The following is a 22812-nucleotide window of genomic DNA, read 5'->3' as shown; positions in this document are numbered from 1 at the left end:
CAAAAAGTTAACACTCATAGGTCCAGGGATTAGGATGTGAACACATCTTTTTGTAGGCTACCATTCAGCCTACTGTAAGAACTTAGAGGCAAAAAGAAATTTCATCCATATACTTACTCCTCTGCTGACTGGAGAGCCCTCATAGGTTTCATATGGGCCATGCTCCTTGGCCAGGTCACAGCTGGCTTCCAAGGCTCCATAATAAATGGTTTCAAAGATCTGCTTATTCAGTAGCTGGGCTTCTGGACTCTCAAAAGGATACCTCATCAGAATAAAAGCATCTGCCAGACCTTGTACCCCGATTCCAATGGGGCGATGGAGTTTATTTGATAAGCATGCCTTTGTGCCAACAGATTTAGAGAAGAAGGAGACATTACTGAACAGAAAAGGCAACACTCTGCACCAAATGATACATGCTCTTTTTTTTATCTCTGTTTTCTCACACCATTCCAATGACAGCCGTTTAAATGACTGGCAGATCATGATATGCTCCCTCCAACTTGGATTTCAAGAATTACCAATAAGCAGAGACCTCTATTCATACCTCTGGGACAGGGTAGTAGTTAATATCAATAATTTTATTCAAGTTTCGGACAATGACTTTGGTGACTTCAGCCAGCTTCTTAAAGTCATATGTGTGTTCTGATGTGACATACATATTCAGGGCCAGGGAAGCCAAGTTACAGACTGCAACCTGGAATGCAAAGAAAAAGAGTCAAGAATCACACAATTTTTATTTCTTCCCCCTGTGTCAATGACGACACCATGTAAGCCTCTAACACTATAAAATTTGTATCTTTATCTTCTCCCTCTTCACCGTTCATTTCTAAATCCCAATACCTATCCACGTGTGAGCTGTAACATGCACCAGTGAAACAGGTAAGACAGAGAATCTGTGTTCCATAGTCCATGGCTCTACTACCAGACAGACCTCCCATCGTGCTCTAATTTCGTATGTGTATCTGTCTCAGTCAGTAGATGTGTGCTGTCCAGTACAGTAGCCACTAGCCACATGTAGCTATTTAAGTAAAATTAAAAATTCAGTTTCTCAGTGGCACTAGTCATATTTCATGTGCTCAACAGCCACCAGATACATTTCCATCACTGCAGAAAGCTCTTCCAAATTACACATTCCCACCTTACTCTTACTGAGATTCTGATAAGTTCCTAACAATAGGGTATCAAATTTGTGAATTTTGCAAAAGCTCTTCAGGTGATTTTCCACTACACTACACTAGGTGGTAAGCTTTTTCAGGAAAGAAACATATCTTATTTAACCTTATATTTTTAGTACTAGTACCACATCTGGTACATAATAAATGCTTACTAATGCTGAATGAATACACTTCCTTTTCCATTTTGGACTATCTTAACCCAAAATCTCAACTCCTCTCACCTAGACTCCCTCATGCCCTTCATATCTAACTCAATTCTACACATTGCCTAAGTACCCAGTTTTAAAGCATAGCTCAGATTGCATAAGTCTGATAAATGCTAGGGAGAAAAATAAGGCAGGAAAAGACAAAAGGTTTCTAGGAATAAGGACAGAAGGAGTGCCATTTTTAAATAGAGTTGTCAAGGAAGATCTCACTGAGAATGAGACATACGAACAAAGAACTGAAAAGGGTAGACCGCAAGCCACGTGGCTATCTGGTGGAGGAGAGCATTTTAACATTCAAAGTAAAAGGCAAAAATCCTGAAGGGGGAATGTGCTTGATATACTTGGAAATTAGTAGGGCTGGAGCACAGTGAGCAAGGGGGAAAGTAACAGGAGATGAGATGGGCATACTCAGTTGTGCATGAACCCACAGGGCACTGTAAGAATTCTGGATGGAAATGAATGAAGTACTGATACATACTACAACACAGATAAGCCTTGAAAACATGTTAAGTGAAAGAACCTGACACAAGAGACCTGACACAAGAGATTCTGTTTAGAGAAAATGTTCACAAGAGGCAAATCCAGAGGCAGAAAATAGATTAGTAGTTGCCAGGGGCTGGGGGAAGAGGGTAATAGCGAGTGACTGCTAATGGGTACAAGGGTTCTTTCTGGGTTGATGAAAAGTGTTCTAGACTTAGATACTGGTGACAGTTACACAACCTTGTGGATATACTAAAAAACACTGAAATGTACACTTAGAAGGGTGAATTTTATGATATGAGAATTGTATTTCAATTTTTAAAAAATGAACAAACTCTGGATGGGTTGGAAAGTCAAAGAGGAGTGTTGAGTGGAGGAAAGATATGATCTGATTTTTGTTTTAAGAAGGGTCATTGTAGTCTCTGTAGCATAATCTATTTTGTACAATAGTTACTTGAGTACAGTACGTGCCAATTTTCTCCAACAGTGAATTATATGTTTCCAAAGGGCAGGGCCTGAGCTATAATCATTTACATTCCAGAGCACTTGGTACAGTGTCTTGCACATAGCTGGTGCTCAGTAACTCTGGCTGAATTAAACCACAACCTTAGCAGTATGTTTAATTCACTTACCATTTTCTTCCCAACTTTTCATTTGTCATGTGTGTTAGGTCCTAGCATATGGGATCTGCTCCTTCCTCATTTCCATAGTTTACATCCAACATCCAAGCAGCCTGTCATCCAACCACTGCAATAATCTCCATAAGCTAACCTCCAACCTCCTCTCACACCAAGACACTCTATTACCAGAAGCAAGAACTATCCTTCTCATCCTAGCATTTTGACGCTATTTTCCTTTCAGGAACCTACAAGGGCTTTCTACTCTGTGACATGCGAGACATTTCACCTACTATCTCCCCTCCCCCAGCCACAGCCATCTCTCCATATACCAAACCATAATGTATTTGCTCCATCAGAACAAACTTATTTGAAACTCTCTGCACAAAATCTATTCCTGTCTCTGATCTGTCTGACAGGCTGTTCTTCCCAAATGGAAAGCTTTTCGATAAACTTTTTTTTTTTTTTACATCAAATCTGTGTCCCATCTCTAGCCTCGCCTCTTCTATGAATCGCCTTAAAGATTTGACATTAGAATTTTGTCTCACCATTCACTGAAAGGACTCTCTACCTGCTTACATACTTTAAACTGAATGAGCATCCTGACACATTCTTGTGTTTGTCCTAAACCACCATAACTGAACACCGAGAAAAGATTATTACAACAATGTGTGTGTAAGAAAAAAAGTGAGTCTTTCCTACATGGCTTAGACTATAAGATATTTAAGGGCACAGATTACATCTGTTCCTTTCTTTGTCATCTCTATTTTAGTGCCCTTCTACTTATAGCAAACTATGAAAACTCCCTTCCCCTATCTCAAGTGAAATCAAGTGAGGGATTCACAAATTAACTGCCTAAGATTCTTCTCTCAGGACTCTGGGCAGAAGTTTGTCTACCTACCTCATCTTTGCTGGTATACTCTACTATTTCTGTGCACAGGTTGCTGCATTTGATCGTTCCCAGGTTCTGCTGGTTGCTCTTCCGATTACAGGAATCTTTGTAGAGCATGTACGGGGTACCTGTCTCTGTCTGAGACTCAATGATGGCATACCAAAGCTGCTGAGCTTTTACAACTTTGCGGACACGACCCTGTTTCTCATAACTGAAAGGCAAAGCTAATATTATTTTAATATTCCCTAAGAAAATCTTTATTGCAGACAACTTGAAGACACTAAAATATAAAATTATGAAAATTCTTAAATGTTTACTATGTTTTGCTAAGACAGAAGGGGAACAAAAGGAATAGGATATTCATTTTACTGTGGCTAGAGAGACAAAGGAAAATCAGGCAGCTCTGGACCCATTAGAATATACCCAAATCCCACTAAATCAACAATACCCTTCATAAGGAATAGGAATAACACCTAAAGTAGTCAAATCTACTGTGCTATTATTTAATGAACTAGTGACATGTGTTCTAGCTGTTCTTGATTTCTGTGGGCAATATAAAGCATAACTTTTTAAATCAAATGTACTGTGAGACAAAGCAAAATAATAACCCTTTACCTTAATTTTTATAAGTATCAATTAAAAACCAAAGCACCTCTTTATAAGTCACAAAATTTTAAAGAAAGAAGATAGAAACCAAATTTTGGTGAAGATTTGGGTAGCAAATCTGACCAAAATAAAATTATTAATCACATTCTCTCCCAGATGTTTCTGAAGATTCCTAGAAACTGGCTAGGATGACGTTTTGAAATTTGAATCCCCCAAATAAAAGAAACACATGATTAAAAATTATTACTTCATATTTTTCCCATACCTTTCATATAGCTTCTCAAATTCCTCTCCCCAAACCTCATCCAGACCAGGACATTCATTTGGACACAACAAGGACCAGTCCTATAAAGGGAAGAACCCATAAGAGACTTGAAATAACCAACCGCACATACTCCATTAGGAACATGGCAAGGGATAGGGTGGCTTCCATAGACTCTCTTGGAAATCTGCTGTAGAAATAACCATTTTGGGCTCAGGCTCAAACATCTAGTTCTGCCTGTTTATACATGACCTTTAAGCATTTAGGTCAGATGGAATCTGCTTTAGAGAATAAAAACCCAAAAGGGCAGGAATGGCATCTCTTAAATTGCTTAAAATGCCTTCCATAGCATAACACATAGGTGGGCTCTTCCTAACCATGATTTAAGATGACAAAAAAGAAAGCTGATATGAATCAAGTTGTTCTTATCAACAGGTACCTCCTTCTCACCTGATTAGTCTCCACTCGTTTCATGAAGAGATCTGGAATCCAAAGGGCAAAGAAAAGGTCCCTGGCACGCTGTTCTTCCTTTCCTGTGTTCTTCTTTAAATCCAGAAACTCAAAAATGTCTAAATGCCAAGGCTCCAGGTAAATAGCAAATGCCCCAGGTCGCTAAAGGCAAGTAAACCATCATTCTTTTCAGAATCAGAATGAAACAAAAAAACTTCATATTTTCCAAAGCAATTTTATAATATCACCTTTGATCTTCACAATTAAGGAAATAAATGAGATAATACAAATAAAGGTACTACAAATATTAGTAATATTGTCCTTACAATTCTAGGAGTAAAAAAGAGCAATTGATAAGAACAAGATGAAATCACTAGTCCAAAGTGACACAATGAACTGCAGATGGAGTTTCCTTTCAGATGCCATACAACTCACTTGACCTTATAGGACAGGTATACAAAGCCCACAGGAAATCACTTTATCTTTGACAATAAGTTGTGCTCTTATTAAAGATCAAAAAAGTGATGTCTTATCGAGGTCTCCACAGATCGTTTTTAAAGTTCATCAAGGGAAATCCATAAACTAACAGTTGATTAGTGTGCCTACTTATCTGTCCAAGGCAAGCTCAAATTGCAACTATCTTGCTGTTAACACTGGGTAAACAATCCAATCCTCTCAACTTTACTTCTCCCTCTGTGAAACAGGCAGAGTTTTGTTTTTGTTTTTTAAAGAAAAAGCTACAAGACTATTACAACCCCTTTTCAAGGTTAGGTATTAATATTAAGTCACAACTTTAGAAATTCTTTGCCAATAAGCTGTCACATAAAGAAGCTGCCTAGGGGGAGCCTGGCTGGCTCAGTGGGTACAGCATGTGACTCTTGATCCTCAGAGTCATGAATTCAAGCCCCACACAGGGTGTGGAGCCTACTTAAAAAATAAAAAATATAAAAATAAATAAATAAATAAAAGCAAGCTGACTAGACCATTGGCTGCGTGGAGCCAGGGGAAAAGTCTGTATGCATGGGGGTGATGGGGTCATTAATCAAAGGTGCCTGCATAAATGTTTTGGGGTAATGGGAAATGTTCTATATCTTGATTGGTGTAGTGACAAGTATATATATTTGTCAAAATCCATCAAACTGTACACTTAAAGTGTGTACACATTTAAAGTAAGTAAATTATACCTCATTAAATTGATTTTAAAAGTGAAAAAAAGGAGTTAGAAATATATACAGTATATTAGGAATGTAGTTAGAAATATATATACAGTAAATCATCTTATTTGAAGCATACATGGTTAAAGATTTTTTCTTTTTAAAGATTTTATTTATTTATTTGAGAGAGAATGAGATAGAGAGAGAGCATGAGAGGGGGGAGGGTCAGAGGGAGAAGCAGACTCCCTGCTGAGCAGGGAGCCCGATGCGGGACTCGATCCCGGGACTCCAGGATCATGACCTGAGCCGAAGGCAGTCGCTTAACCAACTGAGCTACCCAGGCGCCCTAAAGATTTTTAGTTCTGATTTCCAGGATTTTTGAGTAACAGAACATACCTTGTTTCCACCTTGATCCACATATCGAGCTGTGTTGTTATATACTCTCAGCATTGGTACAAGGCCATTGGAATTGCCATTAGTCTGAAAGAGAGACCAAGAATAAAGGCATCTGGAGGAGAAAAGTGGGACTAAGCAAGGAAAAGAACAAAATGGCTCAACAAGTTACTCTCTCCCAGTCTATATAAAGTCTTATCTGCTCTCCATCTCTCCCTTTGCTTTGAAAACAGAATACCCAATATAAAATGAACAAAATGTTGTTTTTCTCTTATTGCTGTAATGTTGTTGTTACATCTCTAATTTACAGTGAGATACAACATTACAAGTCAAAAGAATCTGAAATCAGGGTAGCTAAATTCAAATTCCATACCCTCTAATGGACATTATATAGATCTACTTTGGGTAGAGTAAAAACACTACTACAGTGTCTTTTTCCCAAAAGAATTCAAGGCAACTTAACAGTAAGAATTATATACAACGGATAAATAAAGACAATAAAGATAAATGGAGATTCTCAACAATAAATGGATCCTAGAATGAAAGTAAGAAAATATAGACTCCTAAAACTAGAAGATACCTCATCAAATTTTAAAAATAATCCTTCTAACTCCAAAGCAAGCCTTTAAACGTCTAGAAAAATAAGTGAACAATAGCTCACCCTACTATTATGTGTAAGTGCTCCAAAACACTACATAATGGAATAATTTCCTTCTAGACTCTAACTTTATTTGATAGGGTTAGGTATTTTCTTCACATTACAGGTGAGGAGACAAACTCAGAGATGTAAAATAACTTACGCTAGGCTGCATTACTGGTAAGTAGTAGAGATAGAATTTAAATCTAGGTCTTACCCAACATCCTTATCTTGACCCCCAATGAATAGTGAACTAGCAAAGGGCTAAACTTACATCATAAGGTGCCAATGTTTAAAGCATGAACCCTGGCTCTACCACATATTAAGTGATCTCTGGAAGTAATTTAATTTTCTATGCCTCAGTTTCCTCACTTGTAAAATGAAGCCGATATTGCCTATACTCACAAAGTTATTGTAAGGAGTGAAGTTCCTACTATGTGTAATGGTACCCACCTTCTATGGTTGTAGCAAGGATTAAATGAGTAACTCAGGTAAAGCTTTTATAACAGACTTAGCATATAGTAAGCAATCAATAAATGATAGCTGCTATTAGTATTGCTAAGATAAATCTGAATTCCAAAATCTGAGCTAAAAAATTCCTACAGATCATCTAATCTAAACCAGAAGCTAGAAGTAGTGAAATGACTCACTCGAAGTCATGTATGACTAGCCAGCACTTATCAGAGACCCAGGTCTCCCAAGCCCCAGCATATGCCCTCTCAACCTGAATCCCTGTAGCCTACAATTTTTTAGTCATAAAAAAGAAGCTTACCCCAGCAATGTAGCTGCCAGTAGCTCGAATACAACTCACAGCAACACCAATTCCCCCAGCAGACTTGGAAATCAATGCACACTGCTTCAGAGTGTCATAAATGCCTTCAATACTATCATCTTTCATGCTCAGAAGGAAACAGCTATGGGGGAAGAAAAAGTCACAACTCAGCAAGGAAATGAAACAAAGCAGAGAAACCAAATTGACTATACACCCCCCAAACAGTAAGTTGGGCAAATAAAAGATTTGAAGTTTAAAAAACTCCTAGGTATTTTAAGAAAAAAAACCTTCTACTGGACCTGACACAAGACACATCAACAAATCGTATTTTTTTAAATTTTTTATTGTTATGTTAATCACCATACATTACATCATTAGTTTTTGATGTAGTGTTCCATGATTCATTGTTTGTGTATAATACCCAGTGCTCCATGCAGAACGTGCAAATCGTATTATTTTAAAAACACCTCCTGCCTATCCTAGACGCTAGGCCTAGAAGGAAGTCTTTTTTTTTTTTTTCTAAGATTTTTATTTATTTTTTGACAGAGAGAGACACAGTGAGAGAGGGAACACAAGCAGGGGGAGAGGGAGAAGCAGGCTTCCTGCAGAGCAGGGAGCCTGATGCGGGGCTCGATCCCAGGACCCTGGGATCATGACCTGAGCCGAAGGCAGACGCTTAACGACTGAGCCACCCAGGTGCCCCTAGAAGGAAGTCTTATAATAAAGTCTAAAATATTAATTTATGTGTTCATCAGACTGCAGATGTGCTTTATCATATTTTCTCATGCAAATTCCTGAGCATACATAACTAATAGGTCTTCCCAACCTATTAGTAAGCCAAGTAAAATTAAACATTTATGAAATAAGAAACATCTATCCAATGTCAACCAATTCTTTGATAGGCCCTCCAAAATTTAGCTCCTTTACAGCCTTTTTGAAGACACCCCCCCACCACAACTTGTGATTTGGATCTCATCCTCCTCCCCACCTCAGGAACCTTACTTACTCTACCAATGATCCCTTCACTACCTTGAATATATATCCACTCACAGATTCTATCCATTAACTTTTTCTATTAAATATGCCAACATTGAGAAAGATACAGAGAATATGACATATACTTTGTACTTATCATCTACTTATATCTACACTACAGCTATAGTGTAATTACAATCCCATACCATATCCATGCATTTCTACCTTCTTCTGGCATTTATCATTTTTAAATTTCTGGTTACATATTTATTTATCCTTCTACAACTTGCTTTTTTTTTTTTTTTTAAAGATTTTATTTATTTGAGAGAGAGAGAATGAGAAAGAGCGAGTACATGAGAGGGAGGAGGGTCAGAGGGAGAAGCAGACTCCCTGCCAAGCAGGGAGCCCGATGCGGGACTCGATCCAGGGACTCCAGGATCATGACCTGAGCCAAAGGCAGTCGCTTAACCAACTGAGCCACCCAGGCGCCCCATCTACAACTTGCTTTTAACTTAATATTGTGTTAGAGATTCTTTCCTACTGATACATGTCACTCTCACTGCTACAAATTGTTCCACTGTATGAATATGCCAATATATTTGTCCATTTGCCTGTGGATGGACATTTGGGTTATTTCCAATTTTTTTGGTATTCTAAACAATGTTGCTGTGGAAATTCTTAAACATATCTCCTGGTGCTTAGGTTGAAGGATTTCTATAGAATATAAACCCAGGAGGGGAATTCCTGGGTCAAAAGATACACGTATGTTCCACTTTACTAAAGATTCTCCTAAGTGGATGGATAAGTATACTCACCTAGCAACGTATGAGAGTTCCCTGTGTTCTACATTCTTAGCCACACTTGGTATTATCAGCCTTTTAATTTTTATCAGTCTGATAGGTATGAAATATCTCATTATGTTAACTTTCATTTTCCTAATTACTAAACTCTTATGTTTATTCGCCAGTCAAGTTTCTTCTGTGAATTATTTTTTATATCCTTTGTCCATGTTCCTATTTAGTTTTGTGTCTTGACACAATCCCTTGACAGTTAATATACACTGTCAATATCTTCTCTCAGTCTGGAACTTGTTTTTCCACTTCGTTTTTGGTTCACAGGAGTTTTTAATTTTAATGTAATCAATTTTTCCTTAATGTTGTTTTGTCTATTATGACTATTTTAAGAAATCCTTTACCACTCTGAGATCATACATATTCTCCTATTAGGATGTAGGTTGAGGGGCTCCTGGGTGGCTCAGTCGTTAAGCGTCTGCCTTCAGCTCAGGTCATGATCCCAGGGTCCTGGGATCGAGCCCCGCATCGGGCTCCCTGAGAGCAGGGAGTCTGCTTCTCCTTCTCCCACTCCCCCTGCTTGTGTTCCCTCTCTCGCTGTGTCTCTCTTTATCAAATAAATAAAATCTTAAAAAAAAAAAAGGTGTAGGTTGAAGTATTAAGAGTCATGATGTCTACAGTTCACTTTCAAATGACTCAGACAAAAGAATTTTTTTTTAATTTTAAAGATAAAAAAATATCTTTAATTTTAAAGATAAAAAAATATATGTGTATATATATATATGGCAAAATGGTAGTAATATTTTTATCTAGACAGAGGTAAGTAAGTGTATGGGCATTCACTATCTTTAAGCTTTTCTTTTTCTTTTTTTTAATTAAGATTTTATTTATTTATTTGACAGAGAGACAGCGAGAGAGGGAACACAAGCAGGGGGAGTGGGAGAGGGAGAAGCAGGTCTCCCGCGGAGCAGGGAGCCCGACGCGGGGCTCGATCCCCATCATGACCTGAGCCGAAGGCAGACGCTTAAGGACTGAGCCACCCAGGCGCCCCTAAGCTTTTCTGAATATTTGAAATTCATAGTAAAAAGTAGGGAGAAAAATAGACATTTATCTATTTTCTCTAATGCTCTTCTAAAAGATTTTACTTTCATATTTAAATATTTTTCTTGGGGGCACCTGGGTGGCTCAGTCGTTAAGCGTCTGCCTTCGGCTCAGGTCATGATCCCAGGGTCCTGGGATCAAGCCCCACGTCAGGCTCCCTGCTTGGCAGGAGGCCTGCTTCTCCCTCTCCCTCTCCCACTCCCCCTGCTTGTGTACCTGCTCTCGCTAGCTCACTCTCTGTCAAATAAATAAATAAAATCTTTAAAATAAATAAATAAATAAAATTTCTTTCTTGAACATATTTCTCTATATGGAATGAAAAAGGGAAATCTAATTACCTTTCCTCCCCATAAGATAACCAATTTCCCTAGCACCGTTTCCCCCAGACGAACTGCAACGACACCTTCCCATATAAGCCTCAATCTCTTTCTGGGCTCTCTGTTATACTCCACCGGTTTATTTGTTTATCTCAGAGTAAATACCACACTGTCTTAATTACCATGGCATTACGGTAGTCTTGAAACCTGGTAGGACTTACTCTTTAAAACTTGCTATTGCAATTTATGTTAGTTTCCTGTGGCTGCCCTAACACATTACCACCAACCTGATGGCTTAAAACAGAAACTTATTCTCTCATAATTCCAGAGCCAGAAGTTCAATGTAAGTTCCACTGGGCCAGAATCAAGAACACTCCCTCCAGAGGCTCTAGGGGAAAACAGATCCCTGCCTCTTCCAGCCTCTAGTGGCTCCTCTGCTTGTAGCCACATCACTCCCATTTCTGCCTCCATCTTTACCTTGCCTCTTCTCTTCTGTATGTACCTTACTCCCTCAGCCTCTCTAAGGGTACTTCTGACTGGATTTAGGGCCCACCTGGATAATTCAGGCTAACCTCCCTATGTCGAGATCCTTTTTAATCATACTTTCAAAGACCATTTTTCCTTATAAGTTAACATTTACAGGTTCCAAGGATTAGAACTGGTATCTTGAAAAGCCTAGTAAATTTTTCTTAGCCTTTTGCTCTTCTGCAATAATTCTGGAATGAGCATATTGACATTTTGACTGGATCCATACGTTAACTTAGGAAAAACTGACATCTTTATAATATCAAATCCATTTATGATATAAAATCACTCTCCATTTGTTTTTTAATGTCCTTAAATGTTTTTTAATGTCCTGTTTTAGAATTTTCTCCTTAAAAGTCTTCCACATCTTTTATTAGATTTATTCCTGGGTACCTTCCAGTATTATAAATGATATATTTTAAAACTTAAATCTTCTAACAGCTAGAGATACTCCCTTCATTCGTATTGAACTTATATCCAGATACTTTGCTGAAATCTCTTTTTAATTCTGATAATTTATGTGTAGATGCTCTTGAATTTCCTATGTAAAAACCATACTATCTGTGAATCACTACAAGTTTTGTTCCCTCATTTACAATCCGTTTTTTTCTTATCTTATAATGCCGGCTCAAGCCTCCACTACAATGCAGAAAACAGAGGTGACAGAGATCTAAGTTTTTAGTGGATATCTCTTACCAAATTAAGAAAGTTATTTTCTGTATCTATTTTGTTAAATTTGTTTTATTATGAAAGAGTATTTGATGGTATATGTTAGTGCAATGGATTACATTAATGCAGTTTTTTATGTAGCGTATCCTTGAATTCCTGGATACACTAATGTTGCTAAGGGGTGTTTTTTTTTTTTTTTAACATAATACTGGATTCTGTTTCAGTGTTCCTTTTCTCAGAAAATGGCATCACCATTAATCCTGTTACTCTACCCATAAACTCAGGAACGAACCTTGACCCACATCCAAAACATCACCAAATTCTGTCAATTTTACCTCCTAAATAGCTCCTGAATCTGTCTACTCTCTCAATCTCTACTTCACTTCCCTAATCCAAACTACCACAATCTCTTGTATAGACTATTAAGAGTCCCATAATTAGTTTTTGGCATTTGTTTTTAAAACAATGTTATTAAGATGTAATTCACATACCATACAGTTCTCCATTTAAAGTGTATAATGAATGGCTTTTAGTATATTCAGAGAGTTGTGCAAACATCATCACAGTCAACTTAAAAATTTCATTATCAGCATTTGTTTCTCCAATTCATTTACCACACTGCAGCAGAGCTTTCCAGGACACAAATCTCATTTGATCAGAGCAGGAGTGATTCAATGTTCATTAAATTAATTTTTATGTGATTAACTGCCTTGTTTCTTCAAGTCAAGGTTTATTTCCCTAATCAAAACCATTTCAGGGGCGCCTGGGTGGCTCAGTTGTTAAGCGTCTGCCTTCAGCTCAGGTCATGATCCCAGGGTCCTGGGATCGAGCCCCGCATCGGGCTCCCTGCTCAATGGGAAGCCTGCTTCTCCCTCTCTCACTCCCCCTGCTTGTGTTCCCTCTCTCGCTGTGTCTCTCTCTGTCAAATAAATAAAATCTTTAAAAAAAAAAAAAACCATTTCAGAACATTAAAAACGACTGGAGATGACACATACCTAGAAAGCTGTGGGCGGTTGGTACCAGCATTGAAGAGAGTGGGAGAGGCATGGGTAAACCACTTCTCAGAAAGAAGGTTGTATGTTTCAATAGCAGCATCGATATCTTCTGCGTGAATCCCCACAGACACCCTCATCAACATATGTTGTGGTCTTTCTGCCACTAAAAACAAAAGGAGTTTCAAATGATGGGACATGTCAGAAAGACTAGGCTGAGACATGTACCTGAGTCAAAAAGGAACACCAAAAGACAATTTAAAAAACTTCTACCAATAAGCGCCAACAATTATTCAAAAGCCAAACCTAAAGTTAAAAATGTTAGTGTTTAAATAGAAATGTTAAGGCTAATAGCTCAGAGCTCTATATTCAATATAATGAATAGAAAATAAAACAAACATGTTCATTTCTCACCTTTCCCATTGATCTTCAACAAATAGGATCGCTCCAGCGTCTAGAAAAACCAAAGCAACCAAAACACTTCCAGAGCACAGTTTTTAAAGACACAATGGATATATCTTTCACAATAAGGCAATCTATTTTTTTTTTTAAGATTTTATTTGAGAGAGAGAGACAGAGTGCGCGTGCGCAAGAGAACCAGACAGAGCAGGGAGGTAAGGGACAGAGGGAGAGTGAGAAGCAGGCTCCCCACTGAGCAGGAAGCCCGGACGCTGGGCTTGATCCCAGGACTCTGGGATCATGACCTGAGCCTGAAGGCAGACACTTAACCGACTGAGCCACCCAGGCGCCCCAAGGCAATCTATTTAAATATTCTCAGTTTTTATATGATTTTAAATGAAAGGAATAGCATATTTACTCTTACTGGCTTCAATCTGGAACATTATCAGTTGGCTGTTTGTTTTGGAAAAGACTACATGAAAATTCCTGGAAAAAGCCAGCTCTGTATTAATATGTATAATGTTAATTGCACAAGTTGTGGTATTCATCATCATCATCATCTTTATGGTTAACACTTATGAAGTGCTATTCTAAGGCTAGGCACTGATGTAAGCAACACAGACACACACACACACACACTCACACTCATTTAATTCTCAAGAGAATTTATTGTTGAAATTTTATTATTATCCCCATCCTAAAGATGAGGAAACCGAAGCAGAGAGATTAAGTAACTTGCTAATAAGAAATAGAGCAGAGACCTGAACTCAGACGGTCTGACAACAACACTCATGTTCTCAATCACTACACAATACTGTTTATCAACACAAAAGTACCTAAAAAAGCACTTTGCACATAGTAGGAATTCAATAAATAGTTGTTATATAAATAGAATAATATGGAATAATTCTAGCAAAGTATCTATATAATTCCTCAAGTAATCCACGGGTAGCATTTGGAAAATTCAAAAACTGCAAATGGAAAAGCTATCTTTCCTTAATTCAAACAACCACCACCACCCTAACCTAATCCCCACCCCAGGTCCATCCCGACTCCCAAAACTTACTGCCTTTATAATCATATCATTAAAACATAAACAAAAAACCTGTATATCCTGATTTAAGGAGGAATTCCCACTTATTAAAGCCCATTATTTACCTTAAATCCAAAGTAGTTGTAAGAAAAATCTCGGTCATAGATAATGGCAGAGTTCAGGCGCTGAAAGAGGTTAAGGGGAAAAAAACCTACAATTAAGATAATTAGACTTATTTTCACAAAATCTGATATCTTTTAGCCCTGACTCCAGAACTAAAATTGACACAGGATACAAAAGAGATAACACTAAGTACTGTAGACTAGAAATTTATATCTAACATTAAGGAAAATAAAACAATATATCAATTGAATATCTTAATTAGGTTTAAAAACATGTATATTAAAAGACTAGAAGAGAACATGTAAATGTAAGCTGTATATAAGTAAAAATATTAATGTGATTTTCCAAATTTTCCCTGTTATTTTACAGTTCACCTCTAATTAAAAAAGGAAAGAACATGAGCACAAGAGGGACCATATTATCATCCTTTTTTTCTTTTTTTAAAGATTTTGTTTATTTATTTGACAGAGAGAGACACAGTGAGAGAGGGAACACAAGCAGGGGGAGTGTGATAGGGAGAAGCAGGCTTCCCACGGAGCAGGGAGCCAATGCGGTGCTCAATCCCAGGACCCTGGGATCATGACCTGAGCCGAAGGCAGACACTTAACGACTGAGCCACCCAGGCGCCCCTATCATCCTCAAACATGCTTTTAGACTACCTGTTAATCTAAAGGTATTGGTACCACATATTTACTAATACATATTTTTATTTTAAAATTAGCCCATTTTAGGGATGCCTTGGTGGCTCAGTTGATTAAGCGTCTGCCTTCAGCTCAGGTTATGATCCCAGGGTCCTGGGACTGAGCCCCGCGTCAGGCTCCCTGCTCAGCGGGAGGCCTGCTTCTCCCTCTCCCTCTGCCTGCTGCTCCCCCTGCTTGTGCTCTCTCTCTCTGACAAATAAATACATAAAATCTTAAAATAAAATAAAATTAGCCCATTTTAAACTTTACATAACTATATATGATAACAATGACAGAAGGTAGGATTACATTAATTCTAAAGCTCTTCAAAAAAAATTTAACTAGTTTTAAACAAACTAGTGTGTGACAATGGTCATTGTTACAGAGTTTTTCTTGGCTATAAAGCTGTTTAGAGGAAAACAAAAGCAATCAGGTACAAATAATCATTCTGGATAGAAAAAAATGGAGTTAGTATTATTTTTCAAAATACTAACAGTGTTTCTGCATAATGATCCACAGCCAAGGCCTAGAAAAATCTCTACGAAACCCTTCCTTTTCTCTTAAATTTTAAAGGGCATCTTTGTTGCCAAAAGCAGGGAGGTCCCTAGTGTGGATAATGGGGAACTGAAATACTTATTAGTACTTATTTTACAAATACAAGTTTCTGCTGTTCTTTATTTTTGTTTTTAATCTGTCTTCCAGATTATACATACGAACAACACACAAACAACTCAATTTTCTCTCTCTTTAACATCAGATACATATTTTGAGAGACAGGTGACTAATCATCCTATTACCCAAGGTTAAAATTGGTTTCTAATCTGTCCAGATATCCATGGTAAATAAACCCATGTACAAAAGGGCTGGCAAGACCTACACATTCTTCCCTTTCTCTCCTGTGGGATCTAGTTAAGAAAGGGGTTAAAACACAGGTGGATAATTTTTAAGTTGCTGAGCAAGATCTCTCAAGATTTTATGCTGGGAGTCAGTTTGGCAATGTCTACTAAATTTTTTTAACAAAATTTTTGAATGCACATATTCTTTGGCTAAGTAACTCCACTGAAGGGATTTATCTGACTGATATACTCATCTATGAGCAAAGCACCTACCATGCAAGGATATTCGCTGTAGCAAAAAAAGGAAAACAAATATTCATCACTAACAATTCTTACATATATGTACAATGACAATATATCTATAAAATGGAAGGCCATGCAGCTGTTAGAAAGAATAGGGTAAATTCATAAATATTGGTATAGAACTACCTCTAAGATAAACTTGTAGGTGAAAAAAGTATCAGCAATAACAGTATGCATAGTACACTATCACTAAAAGGAAAAATATGTATGTACACATATACAAACACACATACATATTATAGAATAGCTCTAGAAAAATACATTTTAAAATGATAAAACATTCTTGCTCTAGAAAGGAAAAGTAGGATTCAGAGGAGAGAGAATAACTTTTTACCTATACTATTTGTAGTGTTTAAATTCTTTTAAATGTGCTTATTGCTTTAAAACAAAAAAAATCTATAAAAAAATTTTTCACCAGAAAAGCATTATACATACATCTTTATTGGCCAAAACAATATCCAGTGTTGACTTGGCCACCATGGGAGAATGTCTGCCATTATGTGGATTTATATAATTGTAGAGATCTTCCATCACATCTAAAAAAATTTTTAAATAAATATATGTCAAAATCACTTAACAACAAATTCAATCCTCCGGTAATAGTCTAAAACCCTTTTTTCATACCAACCTACCTCACTGCCTAGCACAGAAAGTGCTCAATAACCATATACATGTTGAATAAATACATAATAATGCCTCAGTTAAGGAAAAATCTTCCAGAGTTAGAGTAAACATAGGCTCTCGTAATTTGAAAGAGATCCCCTGGTGATTCTGATGACCAAACCATTGAGAATTATTGGTTGAAAATAAAGAAAAACAGAAATTATTATCTCCTCTCAAATGGTTTTTTAACCCAGTAGAATAGAAACTCAACTATAAATTTATAATCTATCATCCCAAGCATTTCATTTCTATAAACGCAGATAATAAGCCCTGTCTTTTTGCTCTTCTTCAAGACATCATAACAGAGTGTGACCCTCTGCATTTACATATAAAACTTATATATGCACACATAATGCCAGCATTTTGATTAGGATTGTCTTGAATCTATAGATCAATTTTGGGATAACTAATATATCTACAATAAATCTAATGAAGAGGGTGATATAATGTTTGAGCTCCACATAAAGATCTGGAATTGACAGCCAAAAGATTTCTAATCTCAGTCTACCAGTTGACTTTTCATATATCACTTGTTACATACGGAACAAATTATTTAACCTTCCTTTGCTCACATTCCCTGAGCTATAAAATGGGAGTGATGTAATGAAGTGCTTGCTAATGGTGACAAAGGACATTTTGTTCAACCCAGAACATGCCAATAAATATTACTCGTTTTTCCAACCACACCACCATCAACCACCTAAAGACAGGCTTTAAAAAAAGGCGGGGGGGCGTGGGGTGCTGGGTGGCTCAGGTGGTTAAGCATCTGCCTTTGGCTCAGGTCATGATCCCAGAGTCCTGGAATGTAACCCCGCATGGGGCTCCCTGCTCAGAGAGGAGCCTGCTTCTCTTCCTCTCCCCTCTGCCTGCCGGCCCCCCTGCTTGTGCGTGCTCTCTCTCTCTCTCTCTGTGTCAAATAAATAAGTAAAACTTTAAAGAGACAGAGAGAAAAGGGTGAAGAAAAGGATCCACTGACTCTCTCATGCAGCAGGTCAGCAGCATGGAGAACCAGGAAGTTCCAATCCCCTCTATGCCACTAACTCGCACACCTTTAAAATAAGACATAACTTTTCTTTTGACATTTAAGGTTTCATTTGAGTAGTCTTACACATTTTCTGAGAATTCTAAGTTTTTCCTCCAGACTCACCACTGAACACTTTCTTTGTTTCTTTGTGCAAGTTGGAGACGGCAATCCTTGCTGCCAGGATGGCATAGTCAGGATGCTTAGTCGTCAAGGTCGCAGCTGTCTCAGCAGCCAAAGTATCTAGTTCCACAGTGGTGACCCCACTGTATAAGCCTTGGATTACTTTCATGGTGATCTGAGCCTATTAAAACAAAACCAAGAACGACTGGAGCTTCCCCAAGAACCACTAGCCTCCTTAAAAAAGCAATGAAGAAAACAATCAAATTTATTATCAAAAAAAAAAAACCAGACTTCCTTTTCTGAAAAATGATCTTTCAGAATGTTGGACTATGGGAAACTTAGTAATGAGAACTCATAAACCAATAGAACCACCAGAAAATGCATACTACATATGCAATGAAGAGGGGTCACCGAACAAACAAACAAAAAACCCAAGTATAGCTTTTATAAAGAGTAATGGTCTCACAGGAAAATAGTTGAAAACAAACCAGTGATTTTATAAGTATTTCCTCATCTTTCATTCAAATTCTGCCTCTGTGGTCAGGGTTTGAGCTACATACTTACTCATTTTCCCCAGTCCTCCCTAAGGACAAGTATAAGAAAGCAAATGAATCAAACTTTAATCATTCCCATTAAAGGAGATGAAGGTGTAAATCATTCAGTGACTACTCTTCCCTTAGCACTTCACAAATTACAAAGTAGCTCGATTTTCATCATCTCTGACATTTCACAGTCACCATGTGAGATGGGTTTTATTACTATCACCACTTTATGTGAGAAACTGAGGTTCAGGATACTGGGACTTGCCCACGGTTACTACGACTCCTGCTCCGCGGGATCCCATGCGACCTCACTGCATTTCGCTGTTTGCAAGACCATTTTGTAAGAGGGTCTCCTTTTTGAAACACACAATGCACAAGTTATTACCATACATTTTTAAGAAAAACAAATTCTTGAGTGTTTACTGAATCTTTAAGACACCTTAATTCAATAGAAAATCAATGCACTTCCCAGGTAACCAAAGCATGTCCCCCTCAAAAAAAGTGTGTGTGTGTGTGTGTGTGTGTATTACTAGTTTATAATCTCTTCTACTTATATTATACCTAAGCCCAAGCTCCTGATCACTTTCTTCTCAGATCCAAGAGATAAGTTATGTTCAGTAAAAGAGTAGTGAAATCTTCTGAATAGTTTCTGGTGCTACATGGCAAGTAATCAGAACTCAGGATAAAATAACAAGTCACTTGTATAAGTCACTCCCCTTCTCCTTGAACCTTTCTTATCTCTAAAACAGGAAGATGAAATAGGATGATCTCTCAGATTCATTCCAATGCTAACATTCTATTATTCTAATTATTGTTTAAAATTCTAAATATAAAATATAAATATATTTTATTTATATTCCTAAATATTTATTTATATTATTTATATTCCTAAATATAAAAGGGAATTTATAATAAGCATATTTTAAAGTTGTTTAAAATTATTTTCTTTTGAACATTTTGGTCAATTCAGTATTTATCAAGTGTCTAATTACATACATGCCAAGCACGGCAGATATCACAAGGTTAAGACACAGCCCACACTTGATTCTAGGGAAGGACAGAGACATATAATTAATTTCCATATCACATGATTAATGCTAGGAGGCCACCACAAGTGCGATAGCAGTACAGATAAAATACCCAAATAAGGCTGGGGCAATATGAATGAGTTTGGAAAAAGGGTTCTTAGAGACTCCATTTCGAAGATCATTTTGGAAACTATGTGTAAGATGCATCTATACAGGACAAGATTAAAGGAAGACACTTTAGAGGCCACTAGAGACAGCAGTCCAGATTAGAGACGATGAGGGTCTAGAGTAGGGAAGTTATAAAAAATAATGAGAAAAACAGAACAACTTGCTTATGAAGCAAGCAATCTACTTTATATTACTTAAATGTATTCTTTCTACATAGATAACAAAAAAGCAAATTTCAAACTAGTTCCTATACAAATGACCACAACTCCAAAACAAGATTTTCTACAGGCTTTTCCACTTATGAATAAAACAATTCACCCAAGGAAGTCTCTAATATGAAATGTTAATGTAAGTTTTCCTCTTTGTTCACTCTGATAATTCTCTGAAAAGAACTCACAGGACCAAAAGTTAGAAAATAAGTTTCGTTTTGTTTTGTTTTAGAAAGTAAGTTTTCAGCAATGAATTCACGCAAGGCCATAACCAAAATACCAAACCAAAATATTTATCAAGTGAATGATAAGAGATAAGGGACTAGTAAAAGGAATCACATGAAGCAAGGTTTACATATAAACCATATTTACTTACAGGATCAACAAAATCCATATTAAGTCCATAACATAGCTTCTGGATTCGAGACGTAATTTTGTCAAACATAACGCGCTCTTGGCGACCATCTGAAGAATCAAACCATGTAATTCATGTTAGCACTCATTAAGATAGCAACGTCAAAGAATCAAAGGTAATCAACCCATGAACTTTTAAAATTGACCAACATGAGATGCTATTTCACAGATAAAAGATTCAGACCTCAATAGAGTCATCAAGAAATTATTTTTGTATCTTCAAAGAGTAGGGATTCTATACACAACATCTTCCCTTCTTCCCTTACAAATATATAAATCAGTTGGATTCGTGCAATAACTTCCTAAATGATGTTTCTCCCCTTGTCCCACATGGCAGCCAGAATTAGTCTTTAAAACTTAAGTCAAAATCATGTCACTATCGGGCGCCTGGGTGGCTCAGATGGTTAAGCGTCTGCCTTCGGCTCGGGTCATGATCCCAGGGTCCTGGGATCGAGTCCCGCATCGGGATCCCTGCTCCTTGGGAGCCTGCTTCTCCCTCTGCCTCTCTCTCTCTCTCTCTGTCTCTCATGAATAAATAAATAAAATCTTTAAAAAAAAATTTAAAAAAATCATGTCACTATCCCCTTCAAAAAGCCTTAATAGTAGTTTAACATCTCCTTCAGAATAGAAGTCAAAATCATTGTAATAGTCCATAGAATCCTACACAACCTGTCCTGTGTGCCCCTTCCCCAACTTCAACTCCTGCTTTCCCACCCCCCTCCCTTCCTCTACCCTGGCAACCCTGGCCTTGTGACTATCTATACTTTTTCAGGTCTTTGGTCAATGTCATCTTCTCAGTGAGGCTTCCCCGATCACCTTATTTTAAACTGCAATGCCCCAAACACAGCCATGCTCTTCTTATCTCATCCTCCTTCTATGCTTTATTCTTCTCTATAGCACTTAGTATCATCTGACACACTATATATTTTACCCATGTATTTGTTTACTGTGTAAGTCTCCCCACTCATCCACTAGAATATAACTTCCAGAAGGAAAAAGATTTTCGCATGTTTTATTTACCAATATATTCCCCAGCACCTAGACCAAGAACCAAGGACTACTAGCCCATAGCAGGAACTCAAATATTTATGAAACGTTAAATGACTTAAAACCTGTCTCCAGGGGTGCTTAGGTGGCTCAGTTGGTTAAGCGTCTGCCTTCGGCTCAGGTCATGATCCCAGGGTCCTGGGATCGAGCCCCACGCTCCGCGGGACGCCTGCTTCTCCCTCTCCCACTCCCCCTGCTTGTGTTCCCTCTCTCACTGTGTCTCTCTCTGTCAAATAAATAAATAAAATACTTAAAAATAATAAAAAAATAAATAAAATAAAAATAAAAAATAAGGGGTGGCTCAGTGGCTCAGTCAGTTATGCCTCTGCCTTTGGCTCAGGTCATGATCCCGGGGTCCTGGGACTGAGCCCCACTCCAGGCTCCCAGCTCAGCGTGGAGTCTGCCTCTGTAATCTTAATCTCCTCTCCCCCGCAACCCCCTCCACGCTGGTGCTCTCTCACGCTCTCTGTCTCAAATACATAAATAAAATCTTTAAAAAATTTTTTCAAAAATAAAATAAATTCAAGTACAACTTCGTATATTAGCAAGCCCTGCTGAATGCTACACTGGCAGAATCTAGCAGAGAATCATCTGGATCAAATTATGTTCTCTGAAGGAATGAGAAACAAAATAAGCCCTGCCTTTTAGAGCTTGTTGTAGGTAGTACTTTTTTTTTTTTTTTTAAGATTTTATTTATTTATTTGACAGAGAGAGACACAGCAAGAGAGGGAACACAAGCAGGGGGAGTGGGAGAGAGAGAAGCAGGCTTCCCGTGGAGCAGGGAGCCCAATGCGGGGCTCGATCCCAGGACCCTGGGATCATGACCTGAGCCGAAGGCAGACGCTTAACGACTGAGCCACCCAGGCGCCCCTGTAGGTAGTACTTTTTAAACTATGGTATTTCAAAGTGGACCCAAAGGTTAAAAATACAACACAGGGGTGTTATCTACTCCAGTAATTTAAGTTCACAAATTTTCAATTCATATTTGTTACAGACTTATTGTAAGGGAATCTTCATCCTTCCATACCTTTTTCTAAAGGTCTAAAAAGACTAGATGTTCATTTCATTCACAGGAATGGACCAATAAAAGTGAACTACGTATTCTGGTCTTTTGGTCTCATCAGCTAAAATGGAGGACTAGGGAAATTAGAGAATGATGTTCTCAAGATACTAAAAACTGGAAGAAGGGCCATCACTGTCCACTTCTCC

At 37.7% G+C, this 22812-nt stretch overlaps 1 protein-coding gene across 1 annotated transcript in view; it reads right to left on the bottom strand.

The window, feature by feature from the left end:
- RRM1 (ribonucleotide reductase catalytic subunit M1) overlaps window positions 1-22812 on the bottom strand; it is a 34055-nt gene that overhangs the window by 9591 nt on the left and 1652 nt on the right. The window contains exons 2-14 of the mRNA XM_064577018.1: window positions 20519-20607; window positions 18199-18376; window positions 16824-16924; window positions 14572-14631; window positions 13429-13468; window positions 13018-13180; window positions 7645-7786; window positions 6239-6322; window positions 4689-4850; window positions 4242-4321; window positions 3380-3581; window positions 545-694; window positions 118-339 (exon numbers count right to left, since the gene is read on the bottom strand). Coding sequence (XP_064433088.1) covers window positions 118-339; window positions 545-694; window positions 3380-3581; window positions 4242-4321; window positions 4689-4850; window positions 6239-6322; window positions 7645-7786; window positions 13018-13180; window positions 13429-13468; window positions 14572-14631; window positions 16824-16924; window positions 18199-18376; window positions 20519-20607 — 1673 coding nt within the window. The remainder of the gene's footprint in view (window positions 1-117; window positions 340-544; window positions 695-3379; window positions 3582-4241; window positions 4322-4688; window positions 4851-6238; window positions 6323-7644; window positions 7787-13017; window positions 13181-13428; window positions 13469-14571; window positions 14632-16823; window positions 16925-18198; window positions 18377-20518; window positions 20608-22812) is intronic.

Source organism: Mirounga angustirostris, unplaced genomic scaffold, assembly GCF_029215605.1.
Source record: "Mirounga angustirostris isolate CCGP_5_RB_7025 unplaced genomic scaffold, mMirAng1.0.hap1 SCAF_13, whole genome shotgun sequence".
Classification (NCBI taxonomy): Eukaryota; Metazoa; Chordata; class Mammalia; order Carnivora; family Phocidae; genus Mirounga; species Mirounga angustirostris.
Note: the sequence above shows the minus strand (reverse complement) of the source record. Positions and strands in the feature narration are given on the sequence as shown.